General features: G+C 43.6%; 1 protein-coding gene across 1 annotated transcript in view; it reads left to right on the forward strand.

Moving 5' to 3' along the window:
- Positions 1–19921, forward strand: part of ADAMTS19 (ADAM metallopeptidase with thrombospondin type 1 motif 19) — a gene marked incomplete at its 3' end in the record, with an annotated part of 395950 nt that overhangs the window by 307416 nt on the left and 68613 nt on the right. Inside the window, exons 15-16 of the mRNA XM_082272872.1 lie at positions 14104–14224; positions 15523–15603. Of these exons, the coding sequence (XP_082128998.1) occupies positions 14104–14224; positions 15523–15603 (202 nt within the window). The remainder of the gene's footprint in view (positions 1–14103; positions 14225–15522; positions 15604–19921) is intronic.

A 19921-nucleotide genomic window follows, 5' to 3' on the forward strand; every position in this document is an offset into this window, starting at 1 on the left:
GCAGAAATATATTACTGTAAATGATTTCATTAGCGCAAGCATATATTTCTGCTACTATCACACCTATATATGTCTAGGTGTGTATATAAATATATGGATGTGTGTATATACACCACTATACACAAGTTCAGATGTTTTGCCTGCCTCCAAAACCCCCCAAAAAATGCCAGCAATAACACACCTGGGCATTTTTTTTTTGACGCTAGCGTTTTTTTGGCATTTTTTGGGGTTCTTTTGAGGCAGGCAAAACATCTGAACATGTGTATAGGGGGTATATATACACATATATGTCTGAATATATACCCCTAGACATATATAGGTGTGATAGTAGCAGAAATATATTACTGTAAATGATTTCATTACCGCAAGCATTTATTTCTGCTACTATCACACCTATATATGTCTAGGGGTATATATTCAGACATATATGTGTATATATACCACCTATACACATGTTCAGATGTCATGTCTGACATCAAACATGTCATCAAAAAAGCACTGGCAGTGGCAGCCCCTGCAGTATAAAAAATGCTTGGCTGGTGAGAAGCCATATGGGTGTGCCGAAGCAATTCAGAGAAATGATCATTTCTCTATAGCGGTCATCCTGCTATGGAAGGGTTTTGTCACCCTGCCATAGCAGTCACTGCCAGTTAACCCTACACTACACTACGGTCCCCTTACACTTAACACGTTCCCTACAAAAACTAAATTTTTGAGGCTAACTTAAGTGTAAAGGAGCACTCTAACTACACTAGATATCCCTTTCCTCACACTAAAACAAGCTAAATGACACTTTTAAAGTAAAATTAACAGAACTGCTTCCACTCTCTTCCATGTCCAGTATAACAATGCTAGGAATATGGCGGGGGCGATCTTATATACTGGGGGGGTGTATTCACTAATGATTGGTCTAGGGACCCCCTAGTCACTCCAATCACATTCCTAGCATTCTCCTGCCCCCTCAATTGGCTTTTGCTAATGGTTCTGGTCCAATCACGGGCTTTTAAAGCCCATTTCCTGAAGCATTGCATTTTGGGCGGTTCTGGTTGCCGAATTCCGAACTTTTTGGGCAAAAAGTTCTAAATTCGACCGAACCTCGAACACCCAATGTTAGGGCCGAACCGATGGTCGACCCGAACCGTTCGATCATCCCTAGTCAGGAAGACCTAAGCCACCATTTTCTTTGGGAGCCATCAGTTGTAGGTATCTGATCCGGGGCCTTTTGTCCCCCCAGACAAATTTCTGGGAACATGACTTGAAAGATGTGAAAAATGAATTTGGGAGGTGAATTAGGACTGTTTGGAACAGGTATAAAAATTTCAGTAATATCGACATCTTGAGGAGGGAGGCACGACCGAACCAGGATACCTGTATCGAATTCCAAGATTGAAGGGTGACGTTAGCGGAGTTAAGGAGTGGTTGGTAATTCAACCTGTAAAGATCCGAGAGATTTCGGGGTATGAGAATCCCGAGATATGGTATGGACTCAGCGGCCCACTTGAACGGAAAGTTTGAGGTGCATCGTTCAACTTCCGTCTGCGAGAGGGATATATTGAGGGCGAAAGATTTGGTATAATTAATTTGTAGGTAGGAGAGGGATTTGAAAAATATCAGATCGCGGAGCAAATTTGGAAGCGAGATGTGGGCTTGAGACAAGAAAAGAAGCATGTCATCCGCGAACGCGGCAATTTTGTAAGAAGAGCCCGCTATGTCAATTCCCTTGATATCTGTGTTGGCACGTATCATGTTGAGAAATGGTTCAATCGATAGGATGAATAAAATAGGGGAGAGGGGACACCCCTGACGAGTGCCATTGGATAAATTGAAGGCGTCCGATAGGTGGCCATTGACTCTGACCCTGGCAGTCTGGTTCGTATAGAGGGCTCGAATGGAGGAAAGCATCCGGGGCAAAATGCCCACAGACTCCAGGGTAGCTAAGAGGTAGTCCCAGGCCACTCTATTGAACGCCTTCTCGGCATCCAGGGATAGAAAGAAACCCGGGGCACCACGAGTAGTGAGCCAGTGGTGAATGTTTAAGGCTCTCGTTGGGTTATCCCTAGCCTCTCTCCCGGGCACAAAGCCCGCCTGGTCAAGAGAGACCATTGAGGGGATGTGTGGGAGGAGGCGGTTCGCGAGAATCTCGGCGAAAATCTTGACATCGACATTCAAGAGTGATATTGGGCGGTAATTCCCAACGTGTGCAGAGTCCTTGCCCTCCTTGGGAATCACCGTAATGTGGGCCTCCAGCAAGGATGGAGAGTGGTGTGATGTGTCGGCCAAGGTTCTGAATGCCCTAAGGAATTGTGGTTTAAGAGTTTCTGAGAACATACGGTAGTAAGACAGTGAAAATCCATCCGGTCATGGGCATTTCCCTGGTTTCATTTCTTTAAATGCCCTATCAAACTCATCCTCCGTCAAGGGTGTCTCTAAAGTAGAGGCGTCGAGGGAGGGCAATGCTTGCCTAAGAAGGATTTCATCTTTTCTAGTCGGCTAGTGGGCGACAGGGGGCGGTGGAGAGAGGGTTGGAGATTGTATAACGCATGGTAGAAGGATTCAAATTGTTTGGCTATGGCTTCATTTAAACAATGTTTTGTACCAGTGTTATCCTTAATAAGATGAACATTGGCGGACGTTTTCTGTGTTTGCACTGCTCTGGCCAGTAATCTGCCACATTTGTTACCTTGTTCAAATGAAATTCTTCTACTTAACGCAAGTCTACAGTGGCTTTGAATGCTAAGGATGTCTCTGATCTCCTGTCGGACCCTTGTGAGCTCGTACAGGGTATTGGAGGCTAAGGAGTGTTTATGGGCCCTCTCAAGGACTCCCAGTTTGGCATAAAGAGATTCAAGAGTAGCTTGTCTGGCTTTTTTTTGGGTGGCCGCCACCGAGAGGAGTTTCCCTCTGAGAACACATTTATGAGCCTCCCATTGGCCAATTGGAGTCGAGTCAGGAGTATCATTTTCTGTAAAAAATTATGATAATGCTTCTTGAACAATGGCCTTGATCTTTGGGTCTCGCAGCAGAGAGGGATTCAGGCGCCAGGATTTACGTCTAGTGTCTGTACTTGGGGATTGAATGGTCATTGTGATGGGGTTGTGTTCAGAAAGGACTTTGGGTTCTATAGAGGTGGATACTAAGAGGGGAGTGTCTGTTTGGGAAATGAAGAAATAGTCAATTCTAGAGAACTTGTCGTGGGGGGCTGAATAGAAAGTGTAGTCTTTACTGTTCGAGTTCAATATTCTCCAGGAATCATGTATCATTATTTGCCGCAATGCCCAAAATGGGAGTACGGATGAGCCAGTAGACAAATCCAGAATGGGGTTCAGAGGGGCGTTAAAGTCCCCACCTAGGATCAATATCCCAGAGGCGAAATCTAGCAGCTCTTGGCCCATTAATCGAAAAAATGGGACCTGTTTGCAATTGGGAGCGTAAATGTTCGCAATAGTTATTGGTCTTGAGTTTAAGTTCCCCTTAATAAAGAGGTATCTGCCACCAGAGTCGCGTTTGACATCAGTCAACTGGAAGTCAACCTGCCGTGAGAGTAGTATGGAAACTCCTCTAGTTTTAGAGCCTTCTGTAGGCACATGGAAGGAGACAGGGAAGTTTTTATTCATCAACTTGGAACTTCACCTTCCTTAAAGTGTGTCTCCTGGATCAGTAGTATTTGGGCACGTAGTCTGTGAGCCTCAGCTAATATTTGTGACCTTTTCTCTGGGATATTCAATCCCTGGGCATTGATTGAGATTGATTTGCATGGTAGACCCCGGGGGGGTGGAGGTGTGTTCTGCATGTCTAGATGAGAAAAAAGGGAGAAAGAGAAGGGAAGGGGGGGATAGAGAGAGTAGAGAGAGAGTAGGACAGTGGTGGCGGGTTGGTGTGGGAAAAGCTTAGCAGAAGCAAAAGTGAGCTAGTTGTAATAGATTCTTATGTCTCGGACCTCTCAAATGAGGAGGGGTCAGGTAAAGATAAGTAGGACTGGGCTAAAGGAGGGGGTATAAAAGAAATAGGGGGATTGAATAGAAGGGCCTGAATCAGGTAGAGGAAAGAAAAAGAGAAGGATGACTGTACCCCGCAGAGGAGGCAGGTATAAAATGATCCGCCTAAATTCTGTGCGGGGTGGAAACAATACAAATTGTATTACGGGTCAACAGTAACTAAGAGTTACCGTTGTGTTGGAGAGTGTGTATGACAAACGGTCACTGACTGGACAGAGATCTGTGCATTGGACGGGGGAGGGCTTATGAAACATTTTGGTGTATATTAAAACGACAAACTGGCCAAAACTCACCATAGTCAGACCAACGGGTCTATTGCGAGAAATCTTGTAAATAGATTTACTATAGAAAATAGGAAAACAAAATATGGTGTTACATAAAGAAGAAAACACTGTAAGAACAACAGGACCATAACCTTCCCCCGTGAGGAATACCCACTGAATTGGTGAAGATGTGTTTGATATTCCCAAGTTAAGGTGTGAAGGAATATTAAAGGAAATCCCCTAATCTTCTAAAAAGACGGAGCGCTGCTCCCGCTAAACACTGTTGGTTCTGGTGAAATCTTATTTTAATTTAAGCTTAGTGAAGGTGGGGTTAAGCGGACTCAAATCACCCCCCCTCGGTTGGTTTTCCCGCGAGCCCTGCTACTTGCAGCAGGAATAGCGGGGTGTACCGCGAGAAGTGGCATAGTCCAGCAAATGGTGACCTAGATGGGCACATTGATAGTGGGTTGCAAATAGGCATCGGTAGCAGATAGTGCTGAGTTACTTAGTTGCGTTGCATGAGTGTGTATCCGGAAGACTAAATGTATACCTCATGAATGGGTGTTAGCAAATGTTACGCATCATAAGACCCACTGGTGATAGAGGGGTGGGTGTTCAAGTGATGCTTCTTCTGCACATACTCGGGTGCTAGATAACTTGAATGTGGTAGTGGCATGCATGTCAGGGCCTTAAATTTCCTCGCTGACCTTAATATTGCATGAGATCCACGGGTATCTACATTTTCAATGTGTAGGAATCTACAGGAAGTCTATCAAATAAAGTAAGGCCAGGAAACTATACCCCTTTAACCCATTAACAGTAATACCGTGTCAAGTTGTATGCCAGTTGTATAAAAGATTGTAGATATCACTATAAAAGGAGCACATTCCTGTGTCTATTAATGAAGCCTCTACCCGTACCTGAACATTGCATACAGCTCGTTCACACTCCTGTTACCCAATCAAAACATTCAAACTAATACTTCCCGCAACTCATGCCGCCCATCCATGCCACACTCATATCACTCCATGTCACACAGTAATCTCATGGCACATCTCTATCATACTCGCAAGTACCTATGATACCTATTCACTTCATTCTTGTATCGCAGCTACACATGAGATATAGGAAGCATCAGCCCCTCACCCCTGCAGCATCTGCGGTATTTGAAAACAGATTCAGAATGTTCATCTAGACCGCTAATTGTCCAGGCGTTTCACAGGAATCAGGGAAAAGTTCCGAGTCTGGGAGGGTTCAAAACTAAGGACAGCGTTCAGCCAGTGCGTAGTATATAGTGAATCAGTCCTCAAGGTGATAGGGAAAGTCTCAGGAGATGCGCAGCGTGGACAGCATGGACGTAGAGGAAGCAGGGGGGGTAATACTCCATGTGGTTCCAGAGTTGGGGAATAAAACTAGTGGGAGCAGGTGGGTTACTCACCGGGGGTTACCAAAGTCGTTCAGTGTGTGGAGGACCATTAAGGTTCCGGATGGTCCCTTCTTTCGTTCGGGGAGCGGCGCGGAGTGCCTGCTTTGCCTTCTCTGGATCTAGGTGAAGTGGTGCTGGAGCGATGGCGCGTGCGTTTGCTCTTGCGGCTTTGCCTCTGGGACTTCGGGGTTCCCGTTGTGGATACCTGAACCCAGGGGTCCGGGGGAAAAAATGAACAATACCATTCGGGGAGATCCATTTCCGGGATGTCAAATGCTGCACAAAATGCAGGGAGATCGTCCGGGGTGCCCAGGGAAGCGTTCCTGTTACCAGAGGAGGCGAATAGGCAAAAGGGAAGCGCCATCTATATGTTATTCCCCGGGTTTGGAGAGTCTCCAGCAGGGGGCGCAATGTCCTTCTATTTTGTAGAGTAATGGCTGAGAGATCCTGAAATAGCTTCACTTCTGATCCATTGAAGCGAATTATATCCTTCGTTCTGGCCTTCCTCAAGATGGCTTCCTTCAGAGGGAAACTGACCAGACAGGCTATAACGTCTCTTGGGGGATCTGAGTCACCCCCCCTGGGCCGAAGGGCCCTGTGTACTCTCTCAAACTCAATTGGAGAGTCATGGGGGCGATCCATTAGATCGTTGAAAATGCTGGTAAGTGTTGATTTCAGGTCTTGGGGTTCAATTCTTTCAGGGAGGCCTCGAAGACGAATATTATGTCTTCTTCCCCGATTGTCGAGGTCCTCAATTTGGCGATTGATTTCAATCATATGAGCGATATTTGAGTCTGAGGAGCGCTGCAGCTGCCGAATGGCAGAGCCCTGTGTAGCAATAGCTTTCTCAGTGTCATTTAGTCTTGCAGTAACCGATCGAAGCTCCGCTGTGAGCTCTGTGATAGCTGCTCCAAGTGTTTGTTTGATGTCCGAGGCTACATTTTGTAGGTCTTGGAGGCTGGGAAGCGGAGCCGCCATTGTGGTTGGAGGTGATGACTGAGTCTGAGAGCTTGCCTGAAGCGTGGAAGGGCCTGGCACGGGAGCCGGGGAGGCCGCGCGGCGTTCCAAGGCCTGTGAGCGGAGCACTAGTGGGGCACTCTCGAGGTCCGTAAGTGGATCAGATAATACCCGGTTGGCTGAGGTGCTTCGGCCGGAGCGAAGCATGGCAGTTGACCGCTGGGAAAGATGTGATAAAGCAGGTTTTTGTCCCCCTATGCACAGAGCAGCTCTATCAAGCGGCCATCGAGGTCCGGTGCCAAACCACGCCCCCTAAATCAAAATTTTTTAACATTTTCGGCCAATTTGTTTTATGCTACATATGTGTAAATAGTAAGTCGCGCTAAAATGACAAAAACACATGAATGTCCAAACATAAATTGAATCAAAAAAGTCCAAATTTTGAGTAGATATAATGATCAAAAAAGTCTCTTGTATAATCAAACAGTGACGTAAGGTAATTGTGCTGCAGCCCAGTAAGGATCCAAGACACCCTTTGGAAATGCGCTTACCGGATAAATATGAATGTGAACAGGGAATTTATCCAAAACCTTGATTGAAGATATCCCTGAAGTGCTCTCAGGATTGAATGGCACGGACTCACATATGAAAAGAAAAAGGCGCGATAGCATAAAACCCCACAAAAAGATAAACACCCTGGGTGCAATAACTTGAAACTGAAAAGTGTTCACCACCAAATTCAGTGACTGCTTGCCAGAGCTATTGACCACCAGATGGATAGGAGTCACCACTGAGAGAGACTGTGCTAAATAAGTGCCAAAAAGTCTAATAAGTGATACGTTCCACCACCAAAATAGGAGACCCTTACCAGATGGAGTAGGAAATAAGCAATGTATTGAAATCCCTCAGGAAGATCAAATGGCCTCCACCGATACCTCAAGTCTCTTACCAGATATAAAATGACACGTTTGCAGATTGTCAAGGGTTAACCACTGGACAGCTCTCCTACACCATAACCGGGACAGGACTCTCAGGATGACAGGTCCGGACCAAATCGCCAGTGTCCCAAATAAAGAAAGAGGCGCCAATAGTGTAAAAACTTATGACTTTAATCTGGGTTGAGTTTATGGGACAGTCACCAACTGCTCCTAAATCCTGAATGATAATCTGAATCCCCAGAGCCTACTAATTTTGAAACAATTGGAATGGTCGGCTTGTTTTCATATTACATTGTTTTGATAAAGCTGGCCATTTACCAGGAGAATTTATTTTAAACATTTTTGTTTTTGAGTAGGGTAGTGGCGCTGCCTAATATTATAGGTGCTAAATGTAAACCTAGAAGTGCGACTTGGTAGTATAGCAGTGGTAAGAACTTAGTGTACAAAGATAATAATCATATAAAGTGATATGTGCATATGAATAAACAATGTGATACAATGTGATAAAAATGGATGCCAAATCTAAAAGTTATAACGGATATCATAAATTATATAGAATCTTAGTTGTACATATCAAAAAAGTGCATATAAGGAAAAGTGCTCTAGTGCATATGAAATCCCCAACTATACCATACACTGTGGTATGGAGGTAAAGTAAAGTGCTAACAAAATATATAACACAACAAATATGCACAAAAAGTCCTTTTCTGTTTTTTTAATTGTAGAGCTGTGTCATATTTATTAATGTAGGTTTGCAATTCTTTTTCTTTATCTTTATACTCTTTGAGTTCAGAGTAAGGTGTTAATGAGGTCTTAAGATCAGTAATAAGTGCTTCTATATTGCGAAGTTTGACCTGTCTCCTTTTAATAATGACGGTTAGAAGCTCTGTATCGCATCTATTGAAAAAGACATACCATTCATCTGCGAGTACTCTGTCTTCTAACCCATCATTGGGATTTACATCCCACCTCAGTCTCCTGGGTGTGATTTTTTCTTTTATATACATCCTAAGGATAGATATATCTCACCATACTCTTAATTGCTTTTCTAATGCATGTTTTAGTTGTTTAAATAATCCATCCATATCATGTCTATTGGCCACTCTTTCTGGATTGCATATGTCCTCTATGTTGATAGTCCTATTAGTGACATACCCAAATAGATCCATTGCTGCAGAGATAGTCATGCCCCAAGGGGTATGTAAAGATAAAAGATATAAAACTCCGCGCTAATGGTCTATCTGGATAAAAGAAGTATATGTGCGAAAATAAAAATAAACAGATGAATGTGCGAATTAAAAATGTGTAAAATTGGTGTAAAATCTATAAATGTAATATAAATGTAATATAAAACTAGGCTGCAGCCTCCCTAGATTACAGCCTGAGGACTATAAGTATATAGTATAGAAAAGGTAGGGTAGTGGCGCTGCCTAATAATATAGGTGCTAAATGTAAACCTAGAAGTGCGACTTGGTAGTATAGCAGTGGTAAGAACTTAGTGTACAAAGATAATAATCATATAAAGTGATATGTGCATATGAGTAAACAATGTGATACAATGTGGTAAAAATGGATGCCAAATCTAAAAGTTATAACGGATATCATAAATTATATAAAATCTTAGTTGTACATATCAAAAAAGTGCATATAAGGAAAAGTGCTCTAGTGCATATGAAATCCCCAACTATACCATACACTGTGGTATGGAGGTAAAGTAAAGTGCTAACAAAATAACAACAAAATTTTGTTAGCACTTTACGTATGCAAAAATTTTTTTAAAAAAACAATCGTTTTTAAAGGAGCAGTGATTTACTGATTTTAATGAGGCTTAAAGTGAAACTATAAAAATAAAAAATTCCTTCAAATATCATGCCTGGGGGTCCCCTTAATGTGCCTGTAAAGTAGTACATCTGTACGATGTATGTAGCCTGATGCAGCAATACTGACATTTCTAAAAAAAAAAAATGTCATATATAAATATACATACAAATTTCAAATGGCATGTACTTGTCATACAGGTGCAGAAAAAAGAAAAATTAGTTGTTGGTGGTGCCTAAACACCATAACCCCTCGCAGTTACTCTTGATGAGCGCAGGAACAGGCCCTGCTGCTAAAAATTCCATACAAATTTTGAAATTGTATGCACTTACAGGTGCAAAAAAATAGGCCTTGTTTGTTGGCGGTGCCTGAGCACCGCAACCCATCGCAGTTACTCTTGCTGGGCGCAGGAACGGGCCCTGCTGGTAAAAATTCCATATCAATTTTAAATTGGCAAAGATCAAGTGTTGTATGTGTTCTTATCAGTGATCTACTGGGGGTGCTGTGCTGTCATCTGACCTGGCCAAGGTTGGGTGTCGGTTATGCAAACCTACTGAAGTTATGGGGACTGGAAGGTTAGTATTGGCAGGAACTGAAACTGAAATTGGGCCTTTGGTGTTGGTGGTGCCTGAACACCATAACCTCTCACAGTTACTCTTGCTGGGTGCAGGAACAGGACATGCTGGTAAGAATTCCATACAAATTTGATATTGCATGTACTTGTCATACAGGTGCCAAAAATTGGGCCTTTGGTGTTGGTGGTGCCTGAACACTGTATCCCCTCACGGTTAATCTTGCTGGGCGCAGGGCACAGGGAAAGGGCCTGCTGTTAAAAATTACATACAAAATTTAAAGTGCAGAAAAATTAGGCCTTGGGGGTTGGTGGTGACCCAAACCAAACACATTTTTGGAAGCTAGCAGAATCAAGGTTGAGGAATAGGATGGGCAGTATATGCAGTCTTCAAGGGATGACAGGCCCCTAGCAAATTCAATCAGTTACATCAGTATCAGGGGCTTGATAGTTGCTGTTGATCCAGGACTGATTCATTTTGATAAAAGTCAGCTGGTCAACGGAGTCTGTGGACAGACGCACTCCTTTGTCACTGGAAGCAGGACAGGCCAGTAGCTCCATTGCATATTGAGCAAGTTCTGGCCAGTGGTCCATCCTCAAGACCCAGTGGATGCTTACTTGGAAAGGTCTCCAAGTCTGCTCTTGCCCCTAGATAATCATGCACAATATGATGGGGACGCTGCCGATGGTTGCTTAAATCTAACAGCCCTGGGTGCTGCTGAGGACTAAAGAACTGTTTAAGGGCATTGGTCAGCTGGCCGCCTTCTCCACCGCTCCTCCTTTGGCTGAACGATGCCTAAGAAACACGTCCAGAGAATGTTAACCTCTCAGTGTCTAGAAAGGTGTTACACACATTTTTTTTCAAGGCCTCCTCAAGATGTTTTATCCTCTGCTCCCTCTGCAAAGGCCGGATGAGCTCTGCAACTTTACCCTTGTAACATGGATCAAAAAGGGTTGCCAACCAGTAATGGTCCCTTTCCTTGACAGCATGAATCCCCAGGTCCTTATGCAGGCTTTGCTTAATCAGCATTGCAGCATTGGCATGAGCTTCTGAGTCCTCTGGGTCACTAAGGATGATATTGTCAGGAGCAACCTCTCCCCAATCATGTACAACTCCTGGGGTATCTGGGGAATGGCAACCATCCCTTGAAGACTGCTGTATGCTATCCTCTACATCAATGCTGCCGCAATCCTCCTCCTCCTCTTCCTCCTGTGTGTTTTGTGTGCCTGCAGGCATGATATCTGCATAAAGGTGGCCTTTTAAGGAAAGGAAGTCCTCCTCTTCCTCCCCCTGTCCTGCCCCAAGTGCCCTGTTCATGATTCCACAAAGCGTGTGCTCCAGCAGGTAGACTAGAGGGTTAATGTCACTGATGCATGCATCGTCCTGGCTCACCATCCTTGTGGCTTCCTCAAATGGTGACAGGACGGTGCATGCATCCTTTATCAAAAGCCCCTGGCGTGGCAAAAAAACCCAAGCTCCCCTGAGCCTCTCCTTGTGTCATACTCACACAGGTACTCATTGATGGCCCTCTGCTGTATGTGCAGCTGCTGCAGCATTGCCAATGTTGAGTTCCACCTAGTGGGCATGTCACAAATGAGGCGGTCGGTGGGCAGGTTGAATTCCCATTGGATGTCAGATAAGCGATCATTGGCATTGTATGAACGCCGGAGATCTTGGAAGCCCGGGTATCTGGTCAAGAAACGCTGCACCACCAGATTCAGGACATGTGCCAAGCATGGAAAATGTGTCAAGTGTCCCTGTCAGAGGGCGGAGAGAAAGTTGGTGCCATTGTCGCATACAACCATTCTTGGCTCAAGCTGTCTTGGTGTCAACCATCTCTGAGTCTGCCCCTGCAGAGCTAACAGAATCTCTGCCTCTATCCCCTAGACAGACCAACTGAAGCACGGCATGGCATCTTTTAGCTTGACTGCCTGCATAGCCCCTAGAATGCTTAGGGAGCACTGCTGCTTCAGAGGCAATTGAGCAGAAGATGACATGGAGGAAGAAGAAGAGGAGGAGGAGGTGGTGGAGTAGCCAGATGTGGAGGGCTCCGACCTTTAGTGGCCTAAATTTATGGAAAGAGCCCGGGGAGGGGGGTAATTAAGAAGCCCACTCACCTATATTCCTTTTCGGTTCCAGTGCACAATACCCTCCCTCACATCCCCTTTACAAGGCACTTCCTTCACATCCCTCTTCTACAATCAACCATTACTTATCTTAGGTATGCCCCCTTTTTGGTGTAACGACTAGCTGACCAGGGAACACCTTAGGTCTATGTTATGTTGTGAGTCTTGTGGCACCTTTATATGGTTTCATGTCTATCTCGGTTGGAGAGCTTCGGCCATAAAAATATATGGTGTGTGTGTATATATATACATATATATATATATAAAATATAAAATACAGTATCTCACAAAAGTGAGTACACCCCTCACAATTTTGTAATTATTTTGTAATATCTTTTAATGTGACAACACTGAAGAAGCGATGCTTTGCTACAATGCAAAGTAGTGAGTGTACAGCTTATATAACAGTGTAAATTTGCTGTCCCCTCAAAATAACTCAAAACACAGCTGTTAATGTCTAAACAAATGTGAGTACACCCCTATGTTAACATGTCCAAATTGGGCCCAAAGTGTCAATATTTTGTGTGGCCACCATTATTTTCCAGCACTGTCTTAACCCTCTTGGGCATGGAGTTCACCAGAGCTTCACAGGTTGCCACTAGAGTCCTCTTCCACTCCTCCATGACGACATCATTAAGCTGGTGGATGTTAGAGACCTTGCGTTCCTCCACCATCCATTTGAAGATGCTCAACAGATGCTCAATAGGGTTTAGGCCTGGAGACATGCTTGGCCAGTCCAGTGGTCGTCTTGGAGGTGTACTTGGAGTTGTTATTATGTTGGAATATTGCCCTGTAGCCCAGTCTCTGAAGGGAGGGGATCATGCTCTGCTTTAGTATGTCACAGTACATTGTTGGCATTTATGATTCCCTCAATGAACTGTAGCTCCCCAGTGCCAGCAGCACTTATGCAGCCCAAGATCATGACACTCCCACCACCATGCTTGACTGTGGGCAAGACACACTTGTCTTTGTACTCCTCACCTGGCTACCACCACACACGCTTGGCACCATCTGAACCAAATAAGTTTGTCTTGGTCTCATCAGACCACGGGACAGGGTTCCAGTAATCCATGTCCTTAGTCTGCTTGTCTTCAGCATACTGTTTGCAGGCTTTTTTGTGCATCATCCTTAGAAGAGGCCTTCTTTTGGGACGACAGCCATGCAGACCAATTTGATGCAGTGTGCGGCGTATGGTTTGAGCACTGACAGGCTGACCCCCCACCCCTTCAATCTCTGCAGCAATGTTGGCAGCACTCATACGTCTATTTCCCAAAGACAACCTCTGCATATGATGCTGAGCACGTGCACTCAACTCAACTTCTTTGGTCGACCATGGCGAGGCCTGTTCTGAGTAGAACCTGTCCTGTTAAACCGCTGTATAGTCTTGGCTACCGTGCTGCAGCTCAGTTTCAGGGTCTTGGCAACCTTCTTATAGCCTAGGCCATCTTTATGTAGAGCAACAGTTCTTTTTTTCAGATCCTCAGAGTTCTTTGCCATAAGGTGCCATGTTGAACTTCCAGTGACCAGTATGAGAGAGTGAGAGCTATAACACAAAATTTAACACACCTTCTCCCCATTCACACCTGGGACCTTGTAACAATAACAAGTCACATGACACCGGGGAGGGAAAATGGCTAATTGGGCCCAATATGGACAGTTTCATATAGGGGTGTACTCACTTTTGTTGCCAGCAGTATAGACATTAATGGCTGTGTGTCGAGTTATTTTTAGGGGACAGCTAATTTACACTGTTATACAAGCTGTACACTCACTACTTTACATTGTAGCAAGCGTCATTTCTTCAGTGTTGTCACATGAAAAGATATAATGAATTATTTATCACAGATAGAAATGTGTTAAGAATGAAGTTCTGCTTAAGAAATGGTTGGTTTACTGTATTTACAGAATATGGGCAATCAGCCTGAAAAATATTTTTTTGTTTTTGTTGTTACATGTTGCAGTCCATATTGTAATCCAGGCTTTTGTATTGTCTGTTCTTTTTAAAAAGAAAGTTGGCTGTGATGGAATATTGGGCTCTTTATCCAGGGAAGATCATTGTGGCGTATGCAATGGCAATGGAAAATCATGCCGCGTTATTAAAGGAGACTTCAATCACACAAGAGGAGCAGGTGACAGATTTTATTAAGTACTGAATTTTTCATGTTCTGATTATCATAGCCAGTATGTTACAGGTGGTGACACTTTAATAAAGCAACAAAAAGAGAAAATATGATGTGCAAAGGAAAGTAACCCTGATTGCTGCTTGAAGTAATGTACACTATATAATTTAAAAGTACATACATTAAATATCATTATAAAGAAGAAGTAGCTTAGAGGAGAATGCCAGAGAACCTGGTTCTTCCAGCAATATATGGTTAGTGAATTTTTGAAGTGCTATAATATGTGAATCTTCGAGTCTTGCATACTGCCATTACTCTTTAGATGAGTACAAACAATTGGCTGCAGCCTCTGATCAAAAAAAGTTTTATAGCTAGTCAATCAAACAATCTGTCGATATAGCGCTGCCACAAGCTCAACTAGGTTTGGCCAGTCTCTGCTGAACCAGCTGAATTTCGATCTGTCTACCGCCAGCTTTAATTTGTGGTAATGTGGAATAGATGGTTGGAGAATCAATACATTTGTTCAATGTGCCAGAGGTCAGCAAACAATGTAGCTGCACCAACAGAATATACTCTACACAGGAGCACTTATTTAACATGTAAAGTCTAACTTTACCATGGATAAAATTGTAAATATTTAATACCCCTGTTAGGTTTTTTTTTTGCCATAAGTGTTCTATAAGAGAGATTTCCATTCACTTCAATTTTTAAAGGCTAATCCCTTTAAAAACTGATGTCATATGAGCAAGTGTTATTTTAGAAAATTTCCCCCTATCCATTTTCTGTTGACAACTCCAAGTTTTGGATTTCTCCTCCCTTTTAAAGCTGTTTTGTGAAAGGGGTCTGAAACCAATTCACTGAAAGTGAGGTTTGTAGCAGAGCTTACGTCATGATTGTGATAATAAAGTCTGACGTTAGATCAAGTCCTTGAGTTTCTTTTTCTAAGGTGCATATAGTCTGCTTTTCAGCCTGTTTTGCATTAAAACCTAAATGGGCTGGGTCCATGTAGTGATGCAGTGATGAGATATGAAATATACATTTTCCACTTTAAATGGCGGGTGAAATGTTTACATGATTTCAACAGCACGTCAGATCTTGTTCTAAACCTCCGTCTGTAAAGATCTGAGAGTATTTCATCCTTGTTGTAAGGTTTATTTTACTGTTCTATTTTTATATGCTAAATAGAAACATGTTCTTTACCTTAGGTGTAAACCTAGTCAGCTAAAATATTTCCATTCTGTTATGAAGCTCTCCAAGTACAGTAGTGTGTAATATGATGGTAGTAAAATATGTTTTTTCCTTTGCAGGATATGTGGAGGCCCTGGTGATACCAGCTGGTGCAAGAAGAATCAAAGTAGTGGAGGAGACACCAGCTCATAGTTATCTAGGTGAGAATCTCTCTATCCCTCTATCCCTCTATCCCTCTATCCCTCTATCCCTCTTACTTTTGCAGTAGCCCCTCTTCAAATATCAAAACCACCCAAAATATTATACTCTTCCAAACTACTTCCAAAACTACCCAATGTTATACTCTTCAAACTATCCATGTTATACTACTCTAAAACTTTTATCCATGTTATTTAGAAAAGTATAAAGAAAAGTAAGTGGTAAAAAAAAAAAAAAAAAGGACCCTTGGGTTTAACTAATCAGTTTTGAATATACTTTCTTCCTGGTCTGAAGCAGTGGGTAATAGACAGGGATATGTCCTTTCACTGCATACATTGTACTTACATAGTGTTCCTCTTTCTCATCTCAGAAGGTTGGGAGATATGGTAACATCAGTGACTCATCCAATTGAACTTTACATATAGATTGGCTGCTGGTATTTATGACATAAGTGTGGGCCAATAAGAAGGAAACTTCAACCGCTGCCAAATGTTTGGGTTACAATAAGTGTTTGATTTGTTTTATAATTTGATTATCATTTTCCGATTCCATGGAAAAAAGGGTCACTTACAAAAAAAGGAACTGTAAGTCATTGTACACTTTTCTTTCTGTGTTTAATCCTTGTCTGAGTTTCGCTGGCTTTGCCATTATGAAACAAACAACTAAAAACCGCCCTCTTACAGTCAGCACAGTCCCGCTCAGTTGCATGGAAATTGCAGTGGTCAAAGTGTGCTGTAAATCGGTGTAATCATACAGATTCTGAATGTAAAATAATTTTTACACAATTAATGTAAGACACTAAAGGATTGGGCATTTTTTTGCCATCTGCTTTTATTGTCTACAACTGCCTGCAATTTAAGTGTTGCACAAAGTATAGTTTTGCACAATTGTTAGCTATCTGATGAAAATCCTTCTTTAAAAACATATGCAGGCCTTCAGTAAACATTTGTGATCAGCTTAATGTTAATATTCTTATCAATGCATATTAAAGATTCTAAAATCTTTTTCTTACTATTGTATGTAAATAAGTATGAACACAGTATATCCATATTTCTCCTTATATACAGAATACAGATTTCCTGCCTGCGTCTGAATGCTCAGAACTGTCCCAGGCCTTTTTTGGGAATTTGATAGGTGAAATTCCACCATTTTGGTACCTTTTTATTGCACAATGGCTTTATTATTTTTTTTACAAAGCATTTGCATTTATTTTTTATTTACCATACATTTTTGGTAAATTTACAGCATGTTCATGTTTCGGATTACGTCATTTTAAAATTATCATCAAATATTGCTTTAACCACTTGACCTCTGGAAGAGTAAACCCTTCATGACCAAGGTTTTTTTTGCTATTCAGCACTGTGCTAGTTTAACTGGCAATTGCTGTACGCAAACTAAACTTATATCATATTTTTCACACAAATAGAGATTTATTTTGGTGGTATTTATTTACCACTGTTTTTTTTTTTATTTTTTGCCATATAAACCAAAAAATACCAAAAATTTGGAAAAAAGAAATACACACTTTTCTTAGTTTCTGCTAGACAATTTTGCAAACAAATAATCTTTCTTCAAAAATGTAGGCCAAAATGTAGTCTACTACATTTCTTTGGTAAAAATAACCCAAATCAGTGTATATTATTTACTCTGTGTGAAAGTTATAGAGTCTACAAATTATGGTATGTACTATATATTTGAAAATTAATCAGGCCTTATGTACTGACAGCCTTTCATTTCTTGAGGTCCTAAAACAGCCTTTCCTGACAGACTCCATGGCAGCATATGTTTTGGGTTTAGCCCCGCCACGATTCATTTCTACCCTATAGGACCCCATTCCCATAAATCTTTGCTCCTGTTCAGCATCCGTGTTTCTTTTTTGTCCTCTCCGGAAGCACCTGTGTGGTGCTCGGTTCCTACCAGTACTGAAGTTTGGAGTAAGGCCAAGCAAGCAGTGGCCGAAGAAGACAGGCAATTATACTCCGATAGGCTCTTGCTATTAGCAGAGTATGAAGTGGACAATGGAAGTAATGCTAGATGGCTGGTCATGGACAGGCAGGCTAAACTATTGGCCAAATAGCCCAGCTGCTGCTGGTGGCCGTATTTGCCGTAAGACCGGTATGAGCTCCCTGGCCAGGGATTTCAAGCGCAGGAATGGTAGGTCTTCATTCCATGGCAGCAGTTTATGTGTATGGTTTTTTTGGGCTCTCCTTCCTCTCTTCTTTCTTCTTTCAGTATTCCCGATGGCTGGTCGCTTCTGCGTTTCAGGGCCGCCGCAGTGTGTCCTGTCTGTGCATGCACGATAGCGGCAGGATGCGTGGTCGCGCATGCACAGTACACCACCAAGCGGCGCTGTTTGATGATGTCAGGCGGGCGAAGAATTCAAAATGGATACAGTCCATGACTTTCCCAGGCTCCAGGAAGGTGGCAGCAAGGTAGGGCTTGCTTCCTTATGTGTGTGTGGGTCCCCCCCCCCCCTCTGATATGGCTGTCTGCTCTTGCAAGTTAGCGTCCAGAGATGGAAGCCTCACTGCCCTCCTGTGACCAGCCCTCTCGCAGCAGGTACCTGGTGAGGTTGTGTGCCGAGGTACTGTGGTGGGTGCTGGGGGGGGGGGGGGTGGTGTTTCATTTCCCTTGCTTCCTGTGTGTGTTTTTCCATCTTCTTTTTTTTGCAACCCAGGTCTGATCCCCAACGCACCACATGCAAAGAAAATGGTCATTCTAAAATGCAACACCAGCACTTCTCCTCAAGGTCCAGGTGCAGGTCCCCTTCTGGTTCCAGGCAGTAGGGACCAAGCCTCCTTACCCAGATCCTCTCATCACCCAGATAGGACAGGGTGCTGGGGATACGACTCTTGGGTTCCTGATGGAAGATCTCTATGTGATCGCTGTTTTTCCCAGGCTGCGGGCTTAGAGGTAGCTCAGACCAATGACTAGAATCCATCCATACTTTAGTAAGGATTCTCTAAAGTAGTTGAGAGTTAGCCTTGCCCAGAGTCCAGCCTTGGATCATCCACACTCTCTGTTCAGAGAGGCACAGGGCCAGGACATCTTGGAGTCTTCACAACCAAGCCGTCCTTCGGCCATGTTCTTAGACATGTTCTTAGACAGTGATTCAGAGGCAGAAGATTCCTGCCTGGGTTTTGATTTTGGCCTGGTTCCTCCCCTGGTCAGGGCAGTGAGAGAAGCCCTAAACTGGGAGGATCCAGTGGTCTCTCCCCCTAAACTAAGAAAATTCTTGAAGCAGGTAAACAAGGAGCAATTGAATTTACCATTCCTGGGAGAGCTGGGAGAAGTCATCATGGACGAGTGGAGTAAAGTGGAAAGGAAAAACTCCATGCTCTCGAAGATGGCGAAAATGTTATCCATTTAAGGAGGAAGAGGTGAAACACCTGGAGTCTCAGCCTCTCATAGAGGCGGCTGTGATGAGGCTTGTCAAGCATGAGACCCTTCTGTTTGAGGATACAGTTTTGTTCAAAGATCCTCTGGATAGGCGGTTTGACTCCGATCTCAGGCATGTCTATTTATCAGCCGGCATGGCTTGCAAACCCCCCTAGCCCTAGCAGCAATGTCCAAAGCGATGGAGATATGGGCAGACAACAGGGATGAGACCCTTAGGAGTGTCTCTGAAGAGATGGCCAGAAGCTCTCCTATTCAGGAGCTGAAGATGGCCTCGGCCTTCTTGGGAGAGGCTTCCATCGACATCACCCACCTGGTGGCGTGAGTTATACTCTCTATGGTCACCGCCAAGCGTGCCCTTTGGCTCCGGCCTTGGGTAGCTGACCCTGCATCCAAGCAGGTGTGATGTCTTATCCCGTTTTCCCCTCTTTGGGAAAAAGTTAGATAGCTCCATAAGTTCGGCCTTGGGTGGCAGCTCAAGGATTCCTTCCCAAAGAATACTGAATCAGAAACTGGCTTAACCCAGGAAGCAGATCCCGAGTAGTGCTAGGGAAGCACATAGCTACAAGCCTGGCAGGGAGTTCGTGAGAAGCTGGAAGTCAAGACAGTCTCCTTTTCAGGAAAACCTCAAGAGTGGTTCTACTGGGAACCGAGAGGCTACAAAGTCCTTTTGAGATTGGGCCAGCTCAGACATGTTAGGTGGGGGGCTTGTCTAATACGCTTTCGACATGTCTGGGTGGCCTCAACCTGGGACTCCTGGACCGTGAGAACGTTCTCTTCCAGACATACCTGGGCTTTCAGCAGCGTTTCCAGGCTCATGTTCGTCCCCACTTCCGTACCCCTTTCAGCAGAAAAAAGGCAGACACTTCAGTCCTACCTGGAATCCCTGGTATCTCAGGGTGCTGCCATTCCCATCCCGGAGGA

Source organism: Pelophylax lessonae, assembly GCF_965119305.1.
Source record: "Pelophylax lessonae genome assembly, chromosome: 1".
Lineage (NCBI taxonomy): Eukaryota > Metazoa > Chordata > Amphibia > Anura > Ranidae > Pelophylax > Pelophylax lessonae.